At 43.0% G+C, this 20,019-nt stretch overlaps 1 protein-coding gene across 1 annotated transcript in view; it reads left to right on the top strand.

Annotated features, from left to right (window-relative positions):
• The window catches only part of EXOC4 (exocyst complex component 4), a 402,172-nt gene that overhangs the window by 315,495 nt on the left and 66,658 nt on the right, over positions 1–20,019 (top strand). The window contains exon 12 of the mRNA XM_042872752.1: positions 15,414–15,550. Within this exon, the coding sequence (XP_042728686.1) occupies positions 15,414–15,550 (137 nt within the window). The remainder of the gene's footprint in view (positions 1–15,413; positions 15,551–20,019) is intronic.

The following is a 20,019-nucleotide window of genomic DNA, read 5'->3' as shown; positions in this document are numbered from 1 at the left end:
TAGAAACTCCTTACTATTGTACTTCAGGATCCTACTGATTTTACATCAAAGCAGAAGCCATTCCTTTTCCAAAATACATCAAGTACTTCAGCTCCACCGATGCTGCACTCCCCATCACACAAGGCCTCAATGGCTTTGTCCAGATAAGAAGAAAAATATTTCTCCTGTGTTGGAATGGAACAAAAAAACAAGCCAGCAGCTAACTGAAGTGCTTTAATTTGCTCATCCTGTGGGGATGTGTGGTGGATCTGCAGCCATTAATTACTACAACATCTTGATGTCACAGACAGATTTCTTCCCCCCTCTCTCTGCATTCCAAACACCACTCCCAGAGGCAAAAAGGACGGCACACGAGCGATCGTGAGTGCCACCTGGCTTCCTGATAGAGCCTGCATTTCCTCTGGTTCACTTGTCAGGGATATCGCTCCTCGCAGCAGCATGGCATTGCCAGAGAGATCTTGCAAATATGACAACATTCGAGAGACAAATTATCTCCATTCAGAGCTAATTTCTGTTTCCCAGCAGGGCTCTGCTGTGACCCTGCTGAGTTTGGAAATGCTGCTGTTTGGTTAATAGATGAATGTTTTGTGGATGACTGTATCTGTGCTCTGTTGGTGCCAAGTTTGGCTTCCTCTGCTCCCTCTCCTTCTCACTTGCAGCCAACGTTGCGAGGCCTAAATGGATTTATTCACAGGACAATAACTTGCCTGTCATTAGCATGGGGAAAATAATGTATGAGCAAGCGATAAAACAAAATGCTCATTCTCTGTCATCCATAAATGCCTGGGAGGTCTCTTAAAGATGTACTGTAGGGAGCCATCTGCTCAGAAGGGGAGATGGGACTGTCAGGAAATGATACACAAGTTAGAGATGGGAAGAGAAGATCTGTAGTATCATCTAGACCATTTGCTGAGTGGGACTGCTCATTACTGCTCTGCTGCTCTGGCTGGCAATTGAACAATGGTATCTTCACTGTTATTAGACATCTCTCGTAATGAGTTGACCCAGTGGATCTTTCATTTCCCCATTTGTTGTTTTTTTCCCCCCCTTTTGGAATTGAATTTGAAGGAAAAGATGAGGACTTTTTTGCTGCCTTTTTAATTGGGTTTTGGAAGCAGGATTTTGTGGTCACGAAGAGTTTTGTGTATCTTTACTATGATAGAAATCCTGAGTTATAAGCAGAGAGCTTTTTTCCAGTAAGAGTGATAAGGCATTGGAACGTGTTGCCCAGAGAGGTGGTGGATGTCCCATCTTTAGAGACATTCAACCAGACCGAGCTGTAGATGTCCCTGTTCATTGCAGGGCAGAAGACTTTTAAGGAGTTCCTTCCAACTCAAATGATTCTGTGAGTTACTGAACTGCTGAGTAGTTCATTTAATTCATTTTGCTTCTTGCAGGGAGCTCAAAGGAGCAGAAATATTCATTGCGTACTGTGGAAAACTGTGAACTACAGTGGAACACTTCTTTGCTTATCTGAGTTGTGTTTGTTTTTTTAGATTTAAACACAGGTTTCTAGAAAGATCATGATAAAATACCACAGCAGTGCAGGTTTTGTCACCGTGTGTACTGTGGTTGCGAAAGGAAGAGGACAAAGGTGGAGGAAATAAGACTTCCCCTGACATGTGTAATTCAGGGTTTATCTGTTGGAGCATTTCTCAAAACACGATGTTTGACTTTACAGTGTGAGCAAGCAGCGAATCTGGTTCCTAGCACAAATATTTATTGCAGAGCTTGGCCCCCATCCAGACCTTGTTTTATGTTGGAAGGTGGTAAGTGGAGCCCTACCAAAGCTTTTCCCTTTCCCATCACTCTCCACAAGAACAGAGTGGTGAGATTTTCTGTGGCTGTGGCTGTGCTCCGTCTAGATGAGATTCTCTGCAGACATTTGAGTGAATCCCATTTCTTCATGCTGTCTTGCCCTGGTGCAGCCAATCTTTCATCCAGTCCAGCTCCCACTGAAGATAGTCAAGAAGGGGGAGTGCTCTGCAGACTCACAACATTTCCCCAGTACCTTGCTGTTTCCTAGAAAGTATGGCATGTGTGTGTGTGACTGTCTCAGTTTCCATCCTGACATCAACATTGAAAGCATCCTTTCAATGATTCCACTTGTGAACCTGTTGCCACTTGGAGTCTGAATTAAGAAAAGGTAAATAGCTGTATTCAAGCAGAAGGAAACAGTGTTTCAATGATTAAATTTTTCACCCTGCCCAAATTTTACACCAAGCCTCGTTGCAGTCACTGCTTCTGTTTGCATGAATCAAAGGCTAACGTTGTCTTTTTTCCCATCTCTTGAGCAGAAGGGTTTGTCAGACCTGAATCACCAGGGTTTTTGTGTGGTCACTCACTTTTTAATGTGATTAATGTGATGTTAATACAAACTGTCAGATACTTTGAGCGATCTGCTCTCAATCTCCATGCGTGAGCAATTTCAAAATAATCCTTTGGAGACATCCAGGGACAGAACTGTGATCTCCTTAGTCTTTGAGGTGTAGAACACGACACTTTAATTTATTGAATAAATCACAAGTGATGCTGTCAGGTGCAACGTAAGAGTTTTCTTCTCTCCACGCTCTTCTGGCAGAATGCTGCATGCTTTATTTCCCCTTTTGGGCCCACACTGGACTGAAGGGCACCCAGGGCACCCTGAGACACCCTTGAATGGTCAAATCAAACCTTGCTCATGCTCCAAGAGTAAGATGCAGAAACATAAACAAGAAGAATAAATGAATGGATGAAGTTTTTGCACGGGAAGATAAAACTGATCCTGTTGTAGTTTCCAACTACTTAAGCTATTCACAAATGTTGAAGCTTTACAGAATCAAGATTTCACAAGGCTGAGGATATTTTGATTTTCTTTTCTGTGTCTATATATAGGTGTGTGTGTTTCTACCTTGAATATAGTGCAACTCAATTCATAGCAGCTCTGCTTTTCAGTTGCTAAGTTGTACCTGGAATAGTTACTAAAATGTACCTAAAATGGTAAGCGTGGGAAGCTCTGCACTGAAGATGTCAGCTCCACTATGGTTATGTCTGGAGGTGTTTGGAAAGCATTCTTTTTGCTGATTTCTGATTTACTCATCCCATACCATCAGTACACTTGGTTGAAATACAAAATGGCAAAGGAAGTAGGGCCTGAAGAGTCCAATGTCTCTCTTGGTCAAGACAGTCCATCGGTTAAACCATTGACCTGCACAGTGGGACATCCAAGTCTGAGTCCTTCTGCTGATTGAATGATATAGGAGAAACATTCTACTCCTTCCTCTTGGTTTCCTAACTAGGCAGAGATCATTTTTGTATATAAATGTGTTTCAGCACTGGTTAGTTCTAGAGAGAATATGGAAAAGGTTATGATTTCACCCACTCTAAGTGAGAAAAGTTAAAATTTGCCATGAAACCAAATTGTCATCCTCCAGTATTCTGTGACACTCTTTGTTTGAGTGCACTGGGGTATAAATTCCCCTTAGAAAGACCTTTTTTTCTCCTCTTTAAAATGAAATTCAACCTTAGCAGAATCCAATAGCTCCAACTTGAAGGTAGCTCTCCAGGAGCCAGTGGCTGTTGATGCAGCCCATCAATCACAGTTGTCAGTGGTAATGCCCAGGCCTGCATGCTCAGGCTGCGTTGCACGAGGCAACAAGTTCTCCCTGAAACAAGCATAGTAAGGGTTTTAGCAAAAATACAGCTGCTGAGCTGCAGAAATGCATCTCAAGTTCATTGGTGGTAGGTGGCCTGTGAGAGCATTTGGGAACATATTCAAAAATTTGGACTTCCCAATTATTATTCCCAGTTATCTTATTGATTGTCGTTGGTTAATGAAGAATAAGAGGCTCAGTGAACAGAAACATGAAATGCAGTGCTCTTAGGTGATGTTTGATCCATTTCCGGTACTCACCCTGTATCAGAAGATAGAAATCCACTGGTGACATTGGTCGTGATGCTCTGTGATGTAATTTAAGCCCTACAAATGAGGCTTTTTGACACCTGTCCCAAAGTCTGACAAATGGTTGTGTAATTTTGGGGAAATGGTCTCTCAAGCTCAGCCTTGGTTACCTGTCAAAGCCTATATTTGTGGTTTATATATTATTTGGCCGTTTTGTTTCTTACAGTCTCACGCTCCTTCTGTCTTCATTGCTTTCATTTCTGAATTTATACCACATTTATGCTGTATCTGAATATGTCTTTGCATTGGTGTCCACGTGTGCAACATAAATCCAGAGGCACAGTATCTTCTTTTTGAGGCTCAGTCCTGTTCTATTCCCTTCTGTTCTTTTAGGTTGTTTTGCATCATGGTCTGCCCAGGAGCATCTCCCCTTTGCATATGCTCTTCCTCTCCAGCAGTAAAGTTTTTTTTTTTTAACATAAAAGCTCTTTTAATCTTGGGACTCCCAGATTGAAGAGAATAGACCTCCAAGCAGATAGAGTATTCATAAAAATAATACAGATGGCTCTTATTCTCCAAACTGGACTAACCATATGAAAACATTTATTTAAAAATGAGTTTTGCTCCGCTTCCAGAATTGATGCCCTACTTCTCAGTGTCATTAATTTGCTGGTCTGGGTTCAATTTGTGTTGCAGGCTGCTAATGATGTTCTAGAACAGATATTACAAAGGAGAAGGAAGGCTGACACTCAGTGCTTGGGAAATAAATCTCCACCTTGTCACGAATTTACCTGTAATTGGAAGAGTTGTGCAATATACGAAGAGCCACTTCTGGGAATATTCAGGGTGGATGAAAATGTCAGGGACCGGCCTTTGAGCTCCTGCAGTACAATCTGTGCTCAAAATAACTGAATGTTATTCCTTTTCATTGCAGCCTTGCACAAATGTGTATTGATTAATAAAGGAAGGGCATGGTCTGTGCCTGGCACTTTTGAGTGATAAACAGTTACGCAGCAGTAAAGAGGGTATATTAAAGGGTAAGAGCTAATGACTTTCCTTATGTATGTAACGCATTAAAACCAGCATGAAGCTACAGCTATTTTATCATGCTGCTAATGTCCCTGACAACATTCACTTGGTGGGAGTGAATGAATAGAAATCCATTTAGAGAAGTAAATTAAAATACCTTAAAAAATGTCTTTAATAATAGCTACAGAACTCAGCGGGATCAGAGAAGTGAGAGATACAAAAGACCTATTAAGTTATCCAGTCCATCTCCCTGCCAAGCCAGCAGTATTCCTTATTATGCAATTACTCCTGTAGCATTTGGTGAAGATTTAAATGTCTCAAGTGCCGGTGCCACTGATGGGAGAGCGATCTAAAAGCTGGGAGATGGACTTTCACAAACTTTCCCCTCTGTGCAACCTTGTGTTTCCTTCTCCTCTCGGCTCCTGTGCTGCACCAGTTGATGTGTGGTGGGAATAAATGGAAGGAAATCCTTATCCAAATGCTAACTTTAATATCTCCTGCTCGTAGCAATGCTGTGATACCAAACTGGTTGGTGTTGGAGATGCATGCTTGTCTGAAGTCTATGGAAAGATGTCTTCCCAAGCAGATGCCTACAGCACTCTGATTTTTGGTGGCTGAGGAGCTCAGTACCTTCTGCCAAAGGTCCATCTCCAGCGGAATGGACCTGCTGAATTTTGTTGCCATGCTGCCAAGCACCTGCGCATTGGCTAAGAGTTAATGTGCCATGAATCTGTGTTTTATGGGGAATTTCAGAGGTCTGAATGATTATAGTCCCATTTTTGTGGACAGATTTGCATTACCAGTACTGGAGAAGAAAACATCACTGCTCTTAGATGCTTGTTTCAGAGCTTCTGGACTGTCAAGGTGGTTTTGTTCTCTTGTTAAACAGGAGAACACGGCCATCTTTTCCCATGGAATTTATTTGAGCTCAAAATCAGACTAAATGTATCCTGTGTAATCAGTCACAGAATTCACCCAGAAATTTCTACTCCATAACTCCTGTTTGGAGTAGCTTATCTTATAGAAAAGCTCCTATGCTTTATTTAGAGACTTTCAGAGATGAAGAATCCAGCACACACAGTTGCTGTTTAAGTGGTTAATTACCTACAATGTTAAAAAGGAGTAGCTCGCTTCAGATCCTATCCTGCTGGATCTCATTATGGCTTTTTATACTGATTTAAAGGGCTTAAATAAAATAAACAAGGAGCTCAAAAAATATCCTGATGTCACAGCCAGAAAGGAGGTCAAAAAAGGCCCTTTGTCTTCTTTCTGTGCAAAGGTCTGAACAGAAATGTCATGATAAACAAGTCTAGTTCGTTTGGGCTTTGCAGAGTATGCATGTCAGTGTGCACTGGTCAGTAATTAGTGGGAAGAAGAGCTGAATTATAACCCAGCTGTTAATTCCATGTCCTGCAAGGTGTAAGAGTACACACAGCCTGGTGCTGGCTGAGCCTGACCTGTGATGCTGTAAGGACTGACTTCATTTCAACAGAAATGGGGGAAATCTTTCTAAGGCAGCATCTCCTTGCAATCTGGAGCAAAGGTTTGATATTGGGAAAAAAATATATACTCAGAAAGAGTGATGAGGCATTGGAACAGGCTGCCCAAGGAGCTGGTGGAGTCACCATCCCTGGAGGTGTTCAAGAGAAGGATAGATGTGCTTGGGGACATGGCTTATTGGGCGCAGTGGGGATGGGATGGGCTGATGACTGGGTGATCATGGTGGTCTTTTCCAACCTGAATGATTCTTTTGATTCTGTGAGTGAGCATAGTGCTACGTGTCAACAACTGGATTCGATGATCTTCGTGGTCTTTTCTGACTTCATGATTCTCTGAAAAGCCTGTCTCAAATTTGGACAAACTATTATTAAAAAAAAAGTCTCATCCAGAAATACTCACAATCTCTGTGCTTCCTCTTCCAGTTTTCTCTAGCTTTGTGATGTGATCTCAGGTAGCACAGAAATGGCACGTGTGCTTTCAGAGTGCAAAGGCTTTTGTTGAAATTGTCTGAATATCATTTCCCTTTTTTTAAACTGATGTAGAGCATAGTTTGGAAGTATTCCTGGCAGGTTCCTCTTACGGTGCTTCAAATGGTTATGATTGATTTGGTATTTGGAGCACTTTGGCAGGGTTGGCTGCAGTTTTTGTTAGCCTTGTGTACAATAGAGACTCGTATGTTTAAATACTGTACTTGGGATCCCTCAGAATCCCATTGCCTCCCATGAGGTGACAAGTATCACCTGCAGAGAAACAGGCAGAGCTATCGTTTTAAAAACATCCCCTAGAGTTAGGAGCATTTGGAAGCAAAGTTATAGTAGGATGTAGTATAACCATAGTAACAAGCAGGATTCTGAAGAACTGATACTGGAATAATGAATTTTGCTGAAAAAAGAAAAGAAAAAAAAAATATATATATATATATACTGTATGAGAAAAGCAAGCTATCAGATTTTGAGACCGTAAAAAGAGTCCTGCATTTAAACATGTATTTGAATTGATACATACTAAAAACTCCTGCCCTTTGTAAAGCCTGGATGTGCCTCAGAAGAAAACAAATTGAAAAGCCCCCTTATCGCTCAGTGTGAAATAACCACTAATCAGTAAAACAGGCAATTTGGACTGTCATCTTCCCTCTGATAGCTAAAAACATATATATGTTGGTTCAGGGTAGTGGTGTTATTTCTTTTTCCTGTTTTAGTGAGGGAGTTGCTGTATGGAAGTAGGGGTGCAGGTTGTCTCTCTGGGTGCTTGGGGAGCACCCTGCTCTCTTGCCTTGTCCATACCTGTTCCCCTGCCCACAGGAGCTTATTTGGGTTCATTTTCAGGCATAAGTAGGCTTAAGCAGGCAACCTGTGGCAGTATTCACAGCAAGCTGGGTTCCCAGTTCAGCTTTTAGTGGTTTCCGTCTCTTCACACCACCAACATCACCTAATCATCCAACATCAGCATCATCTAATGAGATGAGAGAATAGTTATGTCATTGGCCTTGCAGGATGTTTTTTTCAACTGCCAGAATTTGGAGAAAAGAAGTGAATGCATTTGTGTTTGTACCTCCATCCATTTTCTCTCCATCGCCATTCGTTGTGCTGCCCAGGTATTTCAGCAGCTCCCTTCCTTTCCTATCCACACCAGTAAAGCACTGCACATGCTGGGAGATTGCCTCAGAGCTCCGTTTCACGCGCCTGCTGGGTAATAAAGCGTTATGAATTGACAGCAGGGTAACTAAATTGCAACTGGCAGCGTAACACTGCGGAGCATCACGGGTCACAGCCTGGAGGAGATGGAATTGCAGGTGGGGGACGTTGGCTGGGAGGCAGCTCAGGCAGGAGGTTTCCATTTCAGAGCTGTTTGCCTTGGGTGAATGTGGAGAAGCTCTCACAGCTGATGAAATCCCGTCAGTCTCTATAAATGTCGCAATAAAATTTATAGCAGCAATAGGAGTTGGAATAATATTAATAATCATTAATGCCATAATAAAATTAATCCAAGATCCTAAGCCCTGCATGTCAGGTAGAATCATAGAATCTTTAAAGTTAGAAAAAAACTCCCAGATCATCCAGTCCAAGCCCAGCTCAGCCCCACCATGCCTACTGACCACATCCCTCCGTGCTACCTCTCCATGTTTCTTGAACATCTCCAGGGATGGTGACAATTTGGCCTCGATGTCTGTGAGGGGCCCAAAACTGAACACAGTACTCGAGTTACAGCCTCACCAGAGCTGAGCACAGGGAGAAGATCACTTCTCTGCTTCTGTTGACTGCACAGTTTCTGATACAAGCCAGGATGCTGTTGGCTTTCTTGGCCACCTGGGTGAACTGCTGTCTCATGTTCAGCTGACCATCGACCAACACCCACAGATCCTTTTCCTTCACAAAGCTTTCCAGCCACTCTGCCCCAAGCCTGTAGCTCTGTACAGGGTTGTTGTGACCCACAACACCCCTAGTTGGTCTTGCTGAACCTCGTCCCCTCAGCCTCAACTCATCAGTCCAACCTGTCCAGGTCCTTCTGTAGGGCCTTCCTACCCTCAGACATATCAACATTTCCCCCAGACTTGGTGTCAGTTGAGAGTGCATTCAATCCCCTGCAGATCTCCAAACCCACCTGGATGTGGGGCACAGCTCTATTGGCCTTGTTGGAGCAGAGGAGGAACAGATGGTGCTTCTGACCCCAACAGTTCTATGATCCTGTGATATACGAGCATAGTGGTGGTGAACCAGGCTTCAAAACTTGTTGTCCACTTTGCTATCCTGTGGTTTTTTTCTATGCTAAGGGAAATACAGGGCAGCTTATGACTCCAGTTCAAGCTTCAAGCCTGGAAGCAGATCACATGAAGCAGAAAGACAGCAGAAAAAAATCAGTCCATGTACCAGGTGCCTTAATCCAATGGAAGGCATCTCCACAGTGTGAGGCTGAAACTAGATGATTTTTAAGGGTCCCTTCCAAACCAAACTATGATTTTGTGTCAGGCCTTTGTAAGATGCTGGGCCACATGAGGAAGCCATAGGGACCTGTAGGGGAGTTTGTTACCACAGTGGGTGATTACACTGCACACAGCACCCAAGACAGGTGAGAGTAGCTTTGAGCAGAACAAATCTGTATGGATGATGGATTCCTGCCGGGACAGGCATAGGTTTCCTCCCTCAATGTGTTGATTTATATATTTTTAGCTCTTTCTTGATGAGTAGTGCCCCAGCGTGGGTCATTGGAGCCCCCTGCTGAACATACCTTCTCAGTGCCGGGAAGGAAAGATGAATAACGATTGGAAAAAAGGAATTAAAAGTCCTCGGGGGGCAGCAAAGAAGCTGTAATTAAAAAAAAAAAAAAAAAAAAGAGAAATTGCAGAAGTAAATGTTTCATGTCAAGGTGTCAGTGTGAGGTTTAACCACCAGTGTGCTTTGGAAGTGGTCCCAAACCCAGAGCTGTGGGTCAGCACTGAGGTTTGCAAAGATTTTGTCCCTCCAGTTCTGCCTTTAATTACAGCTGTGCTCTGTGTAGCAGCTTTTAAATTGTGGGGTGTCAGCTACACTCCAGCTCAAAAATTAGATTAGGCTTTATTTATTTTCTCCTTTGAGACAGCCACATCCTGCACTCATCTGGTGCCTTCCTCTGCCAAGACATCTCAAGGAGATTTAAGTGATGGGCAATAATAAACTAATAATCGACAACCTCTACAGCGCCAAGGTCTCTTCCTCCATCTGCTGCCTTTTCAAGAGCCCATCATATGCTCAAGACATCCCTGCACAGGGAAATTCCCATCCTCACCATTCTTTCCCCAAGACAATGAAGAGTTTGCAAGTGAATGGGCCTGGAAGAAGCTGTGATTTATGCAGAAAAAAATCATTCAGGGTGGAGATTTTTCTTGTAATCTGTTGCTCCTTGGTGGGAAGTCAGAGGAAACAGAGCAACAGATTGAAAGCTGGAGGCTTGTGCGGGTTTGACCTGTTGCCTCTAACTTTCTCTGCGTGTTGGCAGCTCACTGGTCTCTGCTTTATTGTGCCATGCACCTTTGCATTTGCTATGGGGACCATTGGAAACACCATTTACATCATTGTACATTGAGTGATCTCTTTCTGTAGGACAGACATGTCCAACCCAAAGCCCCATGGGAAGCATGCAGCCCAGCCCAGCACACATGGCAGCATTTCCCCATCAAGCACCCCAGTCGTGTGGCTCTACCAGACTTCTATTAGCCCTCTCTTTCCGGAGGGAAACATCCCTCACTTCACAGTCTCACCTTATTCATGTATTCCTATCATCACCTTTTGGCAGCACACACATTTGTGAACAAAGGTTTTCAAGGATGAAGCACAGAAAGAGTATTTTTCATCAAAAATCTCTGATGAACACCTTGAGAGCTCACTAAGAATTGCAGATGCATCCATCAAACCAACGCAGCAGTTTCACAAAAGCAAGGTCAAATATCCCACTAGTTTTATGGTTTTGTTGCCCTCTTTTTCACATATTTTAATAGAAAGCGTTAGAAATTAGCATGTTTTGTTACTTACATACGTACATTATATATTTTATGAGGGCTGCTCCAAGAATAGTGCTTCCTGTTGCACAGTGTTGGCCCACAGCATCAAAGGTAGATGATGGTGGTATGGCAGTAGAGGTTCAACCTTCCCACCAGTATTCCCTTACATTTTGTTGCCATAGGACAGATGGCAGCAGACAGAATGGCATCTTACATGGAAATGTGTATGGAGCAAAGGAGTGTTACTGAATTCCTCCATGCAGAAAAAATTTCACCCATTGCTACTCATTGCTGCTTGCTGAATGTTTGTGGAGACCAAACAGTGGATGTGAGTACAGAGAGATGCTGAGGGGTGCATTTCAACAATGGTGACTGTGACATTGGGTCCCCTCTGCTGGTACAGATTCGTATGAGCGTGGCATGCAGGCTGGTGAAAATGCATAGCTGATAGTGGTGACTGTGTGGAAAAAAAGAGTGTTTTGTAGCCAAGAATTTGCACTATTCAACTGTGTTGTTGTGCTCTTTGTTGTCATTTCCGTGGAAATAATTGGGGGGCATTACTTTCAGGGCAGCCTTCCTAGATGCAGCCCTAGACAGTTCCTCTTCACTCAACGCAACCCAGGCAAGCCAAAAGATTTTAGATCCACAGAGTGGAGGAATTTGGACACTTTAAGCCTTAGGTGGGATGCACAAGTCAAAAGTGAGGAAGAGTTTCAGCAGTGAGCAACCTTGGCTTGGGGAATTAAGGATTTTCAAGAGGAGGAGGTTGTGAGTACAGAAAAGGAAATCCCATCATGTGGTTTTTGTTGTTGTTGTTGTTTTCCTGCCCCATCTGTCAAATGGGGGCTAATTCCTCTGGGGCTGCTTATTCTTCTCCGTCATTTTGGGCTGACGAAAGCACTACAGTCAGCGCGTAAATTATACATGCCCTGGAGCTGCTTTACATTATCTGAAGCTTCAGTCCAACTGAGAATAAGGGCTGTATCAAGGAGCAGTGATAAATGTTTGCAAAATACATGAAAGATAAAACCCACGGTGTCAATAACGACTGGCGCTATTCTGTTTCATCATCTCGCATTGGCAGTAGCTAACGGACGGGAGGTCGTACGAAGGAATCTCTTTTTATTTTCAGTAGCCATGAGACCCTTTTAAAACCTTCACCCCGATGTGCTGTAAGAGTAATGAATCGTCCCCTCGGCGTGATGTTAGGATTCAGCAGCACGCAGTGTTTTCAGGTGCGAGGCGATGGATATTGTTCTGCGGACGAGGTTCCTTGTTAGCGTGGGTTTTTTTAAAAGGGCTCATTGAAGTGCCTTGCCATAAAATTATGCTTTGATCATATCCATTTGCTGTTAATGAATCCAGATGGGTGAGCAGCAACCGGATTGTAACTCTCTGATAATACATGCGCTGCCTTTCATTTTCTCACACGGAGTTTTGGAAGATCCTGTGCTGGCCCAGCTAACGAATCCAGCTGTATTAACATGGCCTAATGCATCCTCATACATAGCATCCCCAGAGACACATGCAGATGTGTCAGGATTGCTTTGGAAAAGGTTAGAATGGTTCAGAAAAATAGCCATTACATATCTGGTGCTGTCTTCTTTCATATGGTAATTCTCTTTTCTGTCTTCTTTTTTTCTTTTTTTTCTTTTCTTTTTTTTTCTTTTTTTTTTTTTTTTCAAAGTCATACAACTAGCTTAATATTCTCATTAAATCAAAAGACCTTATTCTAAAATCAAGATATTGGCAGGAACTCAGCTCTGGTCTTAATGTTGTTGTAGACAGGAAATGGGAGAAACGACAAAGAAACCAGCAATGCCCTCCTTTTTAGCATCCAGTATTTGTTTTTCTAAGTTGTTGTTTTCTCAAATACTGAGTTACACAATGAAATATCGATGTGGCAGATTGAAACCAGTTCTCATTCATATAATCGTAGAATGACCTGGGTTGAAAAGGACCACAATGATTATCTAGTTTCAAACCCCCTGCTGTGTGCAGGGTCACCAACCACCAGACCAGGCTGCCCGGAGCCACATCCAGCCTGGCCTTGAATTCATCTGGGAATGGGGCATCCACAACCTCCTTGGGCAACTTGTTCCAGTGTGTTACCACCCTCTGAGTGAAAAACCTCCTCCTGATATCTAACCTAAACCTCCCCTGTCTCAGTTTAAAACCATTCCCCCTTGTCCCATCGCTGTCCACCCTTGTAGACAGACATACTCCTGTTTATATGCTCCCTTCAAATATTGGAACCTCTTAGCATAGTTGCATGTCCAAGGTAGGAAGTTCTCTGCTATACGAGGACATATGGAAGGACAGAGTCTTCACCTTGTAGACTTAAAAGATATCAGTGAATATCATGGGTCTGGAAATCCCACTCATGTCTCACAGTGCACTATCACTGGACAATGAAAAGTGTGGTTATCCATGCAAAGAGGCAAGTCACTGCTTTTCTTTCTCTTATATAAGCTAGTAAGTCTGGTATTCTTTTTCCCCATGTATAAATGTTAACTTTAATGCCTCCCTGTTAGAACCAGCCCCAAAAGAAAACAGCTGGATTTGGACTAAGACGACAAGGCAAATTCTTTATTTTCCATGTGTGCAGTCATAGATATTCTTCTGAATCCCATCAGCAGGTTGGGAGATCACCTTGTCCTCTGCTTAGAGCCAAACATTGGCCTTTGTGGCACATTTAGCCATTTTGGTGCAAAGTGAGGCACCTTTGCTCAACCCCTTTCCATTACTTTTGGGCTGGCTTAGCTCTGAAGCTAAGGGTTGAGGGACAGCAGCTCGTTTATCAGCTCAAATGCAATGTAGGCAACTGCTTGTAGTAACAGGAGCAGCAGCATCAACTAGAACATCTTGATAGGACATGGGATAATGGCTCTAAGTTGCAGCCTGGTCTGGAGGTTGGCGACCCTGCACATAGCAGGGAGTTGGAACTAGATGATCATTGTGCTCCTTTTCAACCCAGGCCATTCCATGATTCTATGACTGTATGAAAAAATTCTTCTCAAAAGGAGTGATGAGGCATTGGAACAGACTGTCCAGTGAGGTGGTGGTCATCCCTGGAGGTGTTCAAGAAACATGGAGAGGTGGCACTTGGGGACCAGGTCTAGTGTGCATGGTGGGGACAGCTTGATGGTTGGACTAGATGGTATTAATGGTCTTTTCCAACCTTAATGATTTTATAATCTTAAAGATCACCTAGTTCCAACCAACTACTGTTAACAGGGTTGCTACCCACCAGATCAGGCTGCCCAGGGCCCCATCCAGCCTGGCCTTGAACACCTCTAGGGATGGGGCAGCTACAGCTTCTCTGGACAACCTGTCTCAGTGCCTCCGAGTAAAGAATTTCTTCCTAACATCTGACTTAAATGTCCCCCTTCTTGTAGTTTAAAGCCATCTCCCTTTGACCTATCCCTGTTAGTCTGTATAAAGAGTCAATTTTCCTCCTGCTTATGTTTTCTGGAAGTCCCTGGAGTCACAGAATCACCGAATCGTGTTTGAAGAGACCTTAAATATCATTGAGCTCCAAGCCAGCATGTCCCCAGTATAACTGGAGTCCAACATTTCTCAAATGAATCACAACTCCCAGTTCCTCAGTCTCCTTCTTTGCCTTTGTGCTTAGCTCAGGAGGAGCCCTTCATTCTAGTGAGCCTAATATTAATTCAATTTGTATCAGCTTGGGACTTTGATAACCTTCTTTCTGTATTGTTTATAGCAACAAAATTAAATACAGCAGGCAAGTCACCTTGGGGTGCCTCAGAAATCCCAAAATTCTTGTAGGGCTCTATAAATCTTGGATGTTATCAGATGCACAGTACCTCCTTCCTCCTGCAGGCTGTCTCAGCTCGCTCATCTGTAGACTGTGAAACAGTGTTTTTGATTTTCAGATTTGCCCTGTACTTCCTGTGTATTAAAATTGTTTGTAGTAACAAAAGGATTGCAAGGTGCTGCTTAACCCTCAGCCTCTGGCAGAATGCTTGTTCCCAACACATGTAGTTTGTACCGATGTGAGCAGTGGGTGTAGGGTAGTGAAGCACTGGCACAGGTTGCCCGGAGAGGTGTTGGATGTGCCATCCCAGGAAACACTCAAGGTCAGACTGGATGGTGCTCTGAGTGACCTGATGGAGCTGTAGGTGTCACTGTTCAGTGCATGGCAGTTGAACTAGATGACCTTTGAGGGTCCCTTCCAACTCAAACGTTTCTATGATCAAACATCGGAATGTTGAGGTTTCATCTCGTGAACAACAAACCCATTGAGCTTTGTTGGTCCTGGGCCAGAATTTTCCCATCCTGATATTCAAGCCCTTTCGCCATCCCTCTTCCTCTCTCACATGGTTTCTGCTTTTTCTTCTTTTGCTCTGTTTTATGTCACTTGGTGGCATGGACTCTTCCAGCATCTGCTGATTGTCAGAGAGGATCAGCTGTATGATTGCATCTGTCACATTAATTAGGAAAACATGAGAAGGCTGATATTAAGATATATTGGCTATTCATGTTTCTATTTTCTTTCTTTTCCAGAGCACAGTAATTGTGGAGAAGACTGTTCAAGACCTGATGAACCTGATGCATGACTTGAGTGCCTATTCGGATCAGTTCCTCAACATGGTGTGTGTGAAGCTCCAGGAGTACAAGGACACCTGCACCCTTGCCTACAGGTATGAACAGGATCAGAAACCCATGAATGCTGGAGATACTTCTCATTGTCTTTTGCTTCATGACACGAGTAGGAAGGAATTACTTCTAGAAATCTGAAATAGTGATCATTGCTATATGCAGAGTTTTGGCTTTCCAATGACTTTGTACACATTACCCTATGGTTTAAGCTTTTTAAGTGATAGAATTGCCAAAATTAGAAAAGATCTTTAAGATCTTTCAGTTCAACCATCCGCCTACTACCAATATTTCCCCACTAAACCAGGTCCCTTAGTGCAACATCTAAACGTTTCTTCAACATTTCCAGGGACAGTGTCTCAACCACCTCCCTGGGCAGCCCATTCCAGTGCCTGGTAGGTGATAGCAGAGCTTAGAAACAGCATGGCGTTGTTCTTAATCAGATAAAAGTTGGCCTCAAGTTGAAGATGAAGAGCATAAAGCATCATCTCTAATATAAATGGACGTATAGTGGGCTGACAGCTAGACCTGACAATCTTGGAGGCCTTTTCCAACCTCTATCATTCTGTGATTCTCTAAAGCTATTGCTTGGTTGTGAAACAAGTCAAATCTTTCCATTTGAACCATTCCATTCTTTGTTCCCCCAATTATTTTTTTTTTAAAGAACAGCTGTATTTTAGTTATATAGAGATTTGAGTATTCAGATATCATGCCAGTGTAGAAATTCATAACCACAACACTCCATGTAAATATGCACATGCTGGGTTTTGTGGCACTTGCCCATAACCTTCACATAAATTTACTCTTTTAAGGGGCTGCTATATACTCTGTTCTGTGCTGTTCATCATTGTTTTGGGGGAAGGAAGATCTGTCTCTACCTGCTTCCCAAACCATGGTGTGGAAGCTAGACTCAGTGAGATCCCACTGGGCTCAGGGTTGGGACGCAGAGTTTGAGTCCTTTGGGTACTTTATCATAGATTTCCTTGGTAACCATCAATAAGTAACATATTCTATGTACATCTCAGCTGCCCATCTGTAAAATGGCTCTCCCTGGAGAGAGGGGCCAGGAGCATGCCCCACGCCACGGGGATAAATACTGGCATTGAAAGACACTAAAGATGCTGCGGCAATGTGGGCTATAATAGCTGCTATACATAATCTCCTTTAATAGCTAATTGAGGCTGGCGATAGCAGGGGAAGCTGAAAAAGCCCCTTGTGTTTTCTGACCAAAAGCATTAAGAAATTATTTCCTATTGCCTGATTTCATTCAGAAGAAGCTTCATCTGGCGAGCGGCTGCGTATGGGCTCATTATTATTATTAATAGCACCAACAATAGCAGTGAGAGCATATGGGGGCTAAACGGCGTCCGAGCGCGCGTGTAAATTGGTAGCTATGCTTGTGCCATTGTCCAAAATGCTCATATTTTATATGAAACTTCATTGACTGGAGCCAGACAATAGATGTAATTTCTTTGGCTTGAACTTAAAGGTCCTTCCTTCCTTCCTTTCCTGATACCATTCCTGGCTTTGGCACCTGCTGAGGCATAATTAGGACAGCCCTCATTTGGCAATATCCTGATTACAGCAGGAGGAAAAACAGGAAATGTTCTAGTTTTGCTGCTAGCAAATGACTGACTGAAATAGAAATCTATATACATTTCAAATGATTTGGAGGAATACAGCAGCTATCCCTGTGAGCAGTTCAATGCACGGGGTCAGCATGCCCTCTGCAGGGACATTGCATCTCTACGGCTCAGCACTGACCGTGGTTTTCCTTCAGGGTTTCAGAAGGATGAATCTTCACAATGATAGAGTTAGAATTCTGCTTAAAATCAGAATCAGCCCTTTAGAGCTGTATCCTAATGCAAGGCTATTGAAGGAAGGGAGTGTGCATCTGTTCTTGAGATATCAAAATAATTAGAATTTGGGAAGGCAGAGAGACAGTTTACGTAAGATGTACACGTGGCATTTGTTCCCTTCCCATGTGCATGTGTTTTCTGAAGGGGAATAGGAAGAAACATGGATGAAATGTATTCAAATACAGGCTCTTCAGAGGAAGATGCTTTCATTTGGAGTCTTCGCAGTACAGAGATCTCCGTCAGGACGTCAGCATGAAAAATGCCAAGCTGAGATGTTTCAAGTTTGATTTCCACTTGGCTCTGATTTTCTAGCGAATACGAAAACTAACAGGGATGATTGTGAATGGATTGGTCCTTTATATAAGCAGCAACTACAGATTTTCTTGCTTTAATTGATGACAAATTTTGCAAGCGTATTGAATCCAAACTAAATGAGATGTCTTCTGTTTGTGACAAGTTTGACACAGACTGTTTACAAACGTTGAGTTCTGTTTTTCACCCCATCTCCATCTTTTTTCACCCCATCTCCATTGTATTTACTTGTGCTTTTTTCAACCTGTTTGAAGAATCTGAATTCAGTCACACAAATGACTCTCCAGTCTGTGAAAAGAGATGGACATTTCCAAAGAGACATTCATCTTAAAACATGGCTGTACTGTCTGGAGGTGCCCAGTTCTCAGCATCAGCTATAAAGGAAGCTTATGGTGATCAGCCTCCTGGTTGAACTACCTGCTGTGTTTGTTTGGTGGGGTAAAGCTGGTTGTAGCCCTCTGCAAACATTATCAGCAAACCCAAATAAAACTAAGCCCCCCCTTTTATAGGTAAGGAAATGAGAAGATGAATCTGAGGGATGGGAAGTCAAAATGGGATTTCTCAAGTCCCCAAGAAGTGCTTTTACCACTCAGTTCAGTACAATTTACTGACATCTTCCCCTTCACAGAATCACAGAATCACGAATCTAAAAACTTTCCGGGCAGGTTCTGTGTCCCTCAGGCCAGCAGGTGCCTGCCATGTGCTGAACATACTTCTTTTAAACTCTTAGCAATTCGAGCAGAGCTCAATGTGGCAACATCCCCGTGGCCATGGGAAGAGAAAAAAATCATTCCCAAATACTACTGACACAACTCAACAGAGCCCAGTTAGCCTCTGTGGTGCACAGATGTTTACCTAATGAAAATCTTTGATCCCCAGCTGTGTCCAGAGATGTTCTCCATCACTCTACTCCCAGCCTGGGGATACCCTGATGCCAACCTGGGACCACGACCACCAGCAGATGTTTTCTGGCTAAAACTCACTGAGCTGTAGAAAAGCAAACCCTCTTGCACATGTGCTGTCACCTGTGCAAGACTTACACCTATTCCCTGTGCACTCCTGAGAGCTGGGTACAAACAGATGGCATTTTTCTGGGCCCATTGAGCTGTGAATTAATTAGTTGATTATGGCTCTGGTGGTGGCAAGTAACCCTATTACAACAGCGGGAATAATTGCACAGGACTTTGGAAGAACAGGGGTGTTTGGAAGGAAGCACTCTGCACTAAAACATGTCATCCTGTCTTGTGATAATTTACTCGAGGACTTAAATTAGGTTGACATTGATAAGAAGGTATGGAGGCTGAAAACTGACTGAGATGTTAAAAAGAAAAGGAAAGGAAAAAGGTGTCTTTAATTGATGGGGAAAGCTGGGCTTCCAGCAGAGATCAGGGCACGTTCCACCTTATTTAACACCTTCCATAATGAGGAGGTGGTTACATAAAACCAGCCTGTCAATAAAAATTAGGAGGTGTTGCAACCATGGGAAAGAGTAAGGAAATAATTCAAAGGGATCCGTGTAGTGGTGGCAGCGTCCCAGCATTGAGGCATCCTACTGATTGCAATGGAGAAATCTGCCAAGGATTCCAATGGCTCACGGTGCCACGGAGCAAAATGTCAGCAAAATTTAAGAGAAAAACAGAACTGTGTGGGTTAGGTTGTTGGAAAAAGCTAACCCTAAAAAAGCAAGGAGACCTATCTCAGTTTGGAACTCGCTATAGCAGCCAGATGGACATCCTTCTCTTTTCCCTTGACATCCACTTCAAAAAGCAATGGCGTTTTTGGACAGCGGATAATAAGGATCGTAAAACACAGAGGGATCTCTGTCCTCTGTCTGACTCCATAGAAGACTCCCAGATGGCTTTCAATTGTATACATCTAAGGGGCTATGATAATGCTGTAAATCACTGAGTACTCATGCTGTGTACTGAGTCAACTGTAAGGGAAAATATCAGGGAGCAGTGAGATGAAACTGAGCAAAGTAAAACCTAAGCACAGTACTAGGATTCTTTTCTTTGTCCAAGAGTTAGATTTGTTCATCTGTGAAACAGACTCCTGAGGGAAGGAGTCTATTACTTTAGTCATTTAAATCTGGAAAGGAGAAAGCGATGGCTGATGTGTTCCATGGAACAGTTGTCCTGCCTTGGCAAAGAAATGGCCAAATATCATCAAATTCAGTTTTTCTAGCTTGGATGTCAGAGATTCTAGTGGAGTGTTTTTTTCCCAATGTGTTGAGCAGTGCTTTTTTTCGTAAACAGAAAAATACCAAGTTCCTAAACAGCAGCAGAAGGCCAAATTGATATTTTCAAGCTGAGGTCTTCTGTGGCTGAAAATAGAATTCATTC

The sequence above is a fragment of the Lagopus leucura genome, unplaced genomic scaffold (genome assembly GCF_019238085.1).
Source record: "Lagopus leucura isolate 7727_CA_CO unplaced genomic scaffold, USGS_WTPT01 Super-Scaffold_100008, whole genome shotgun sequence".
In the NCBI taxonomy this organism is placed as follows: domain Eukaryota; kingdom Metazoa; phylum Chordata; class Aves; order Galliformes; family Phasianidae; genus Lagopus; species Lagopus leucura.
Note: the sequence above shows the minus strand (reverse complement) of the source record. Positions and strands in the feature narration are given on the sequence as shown.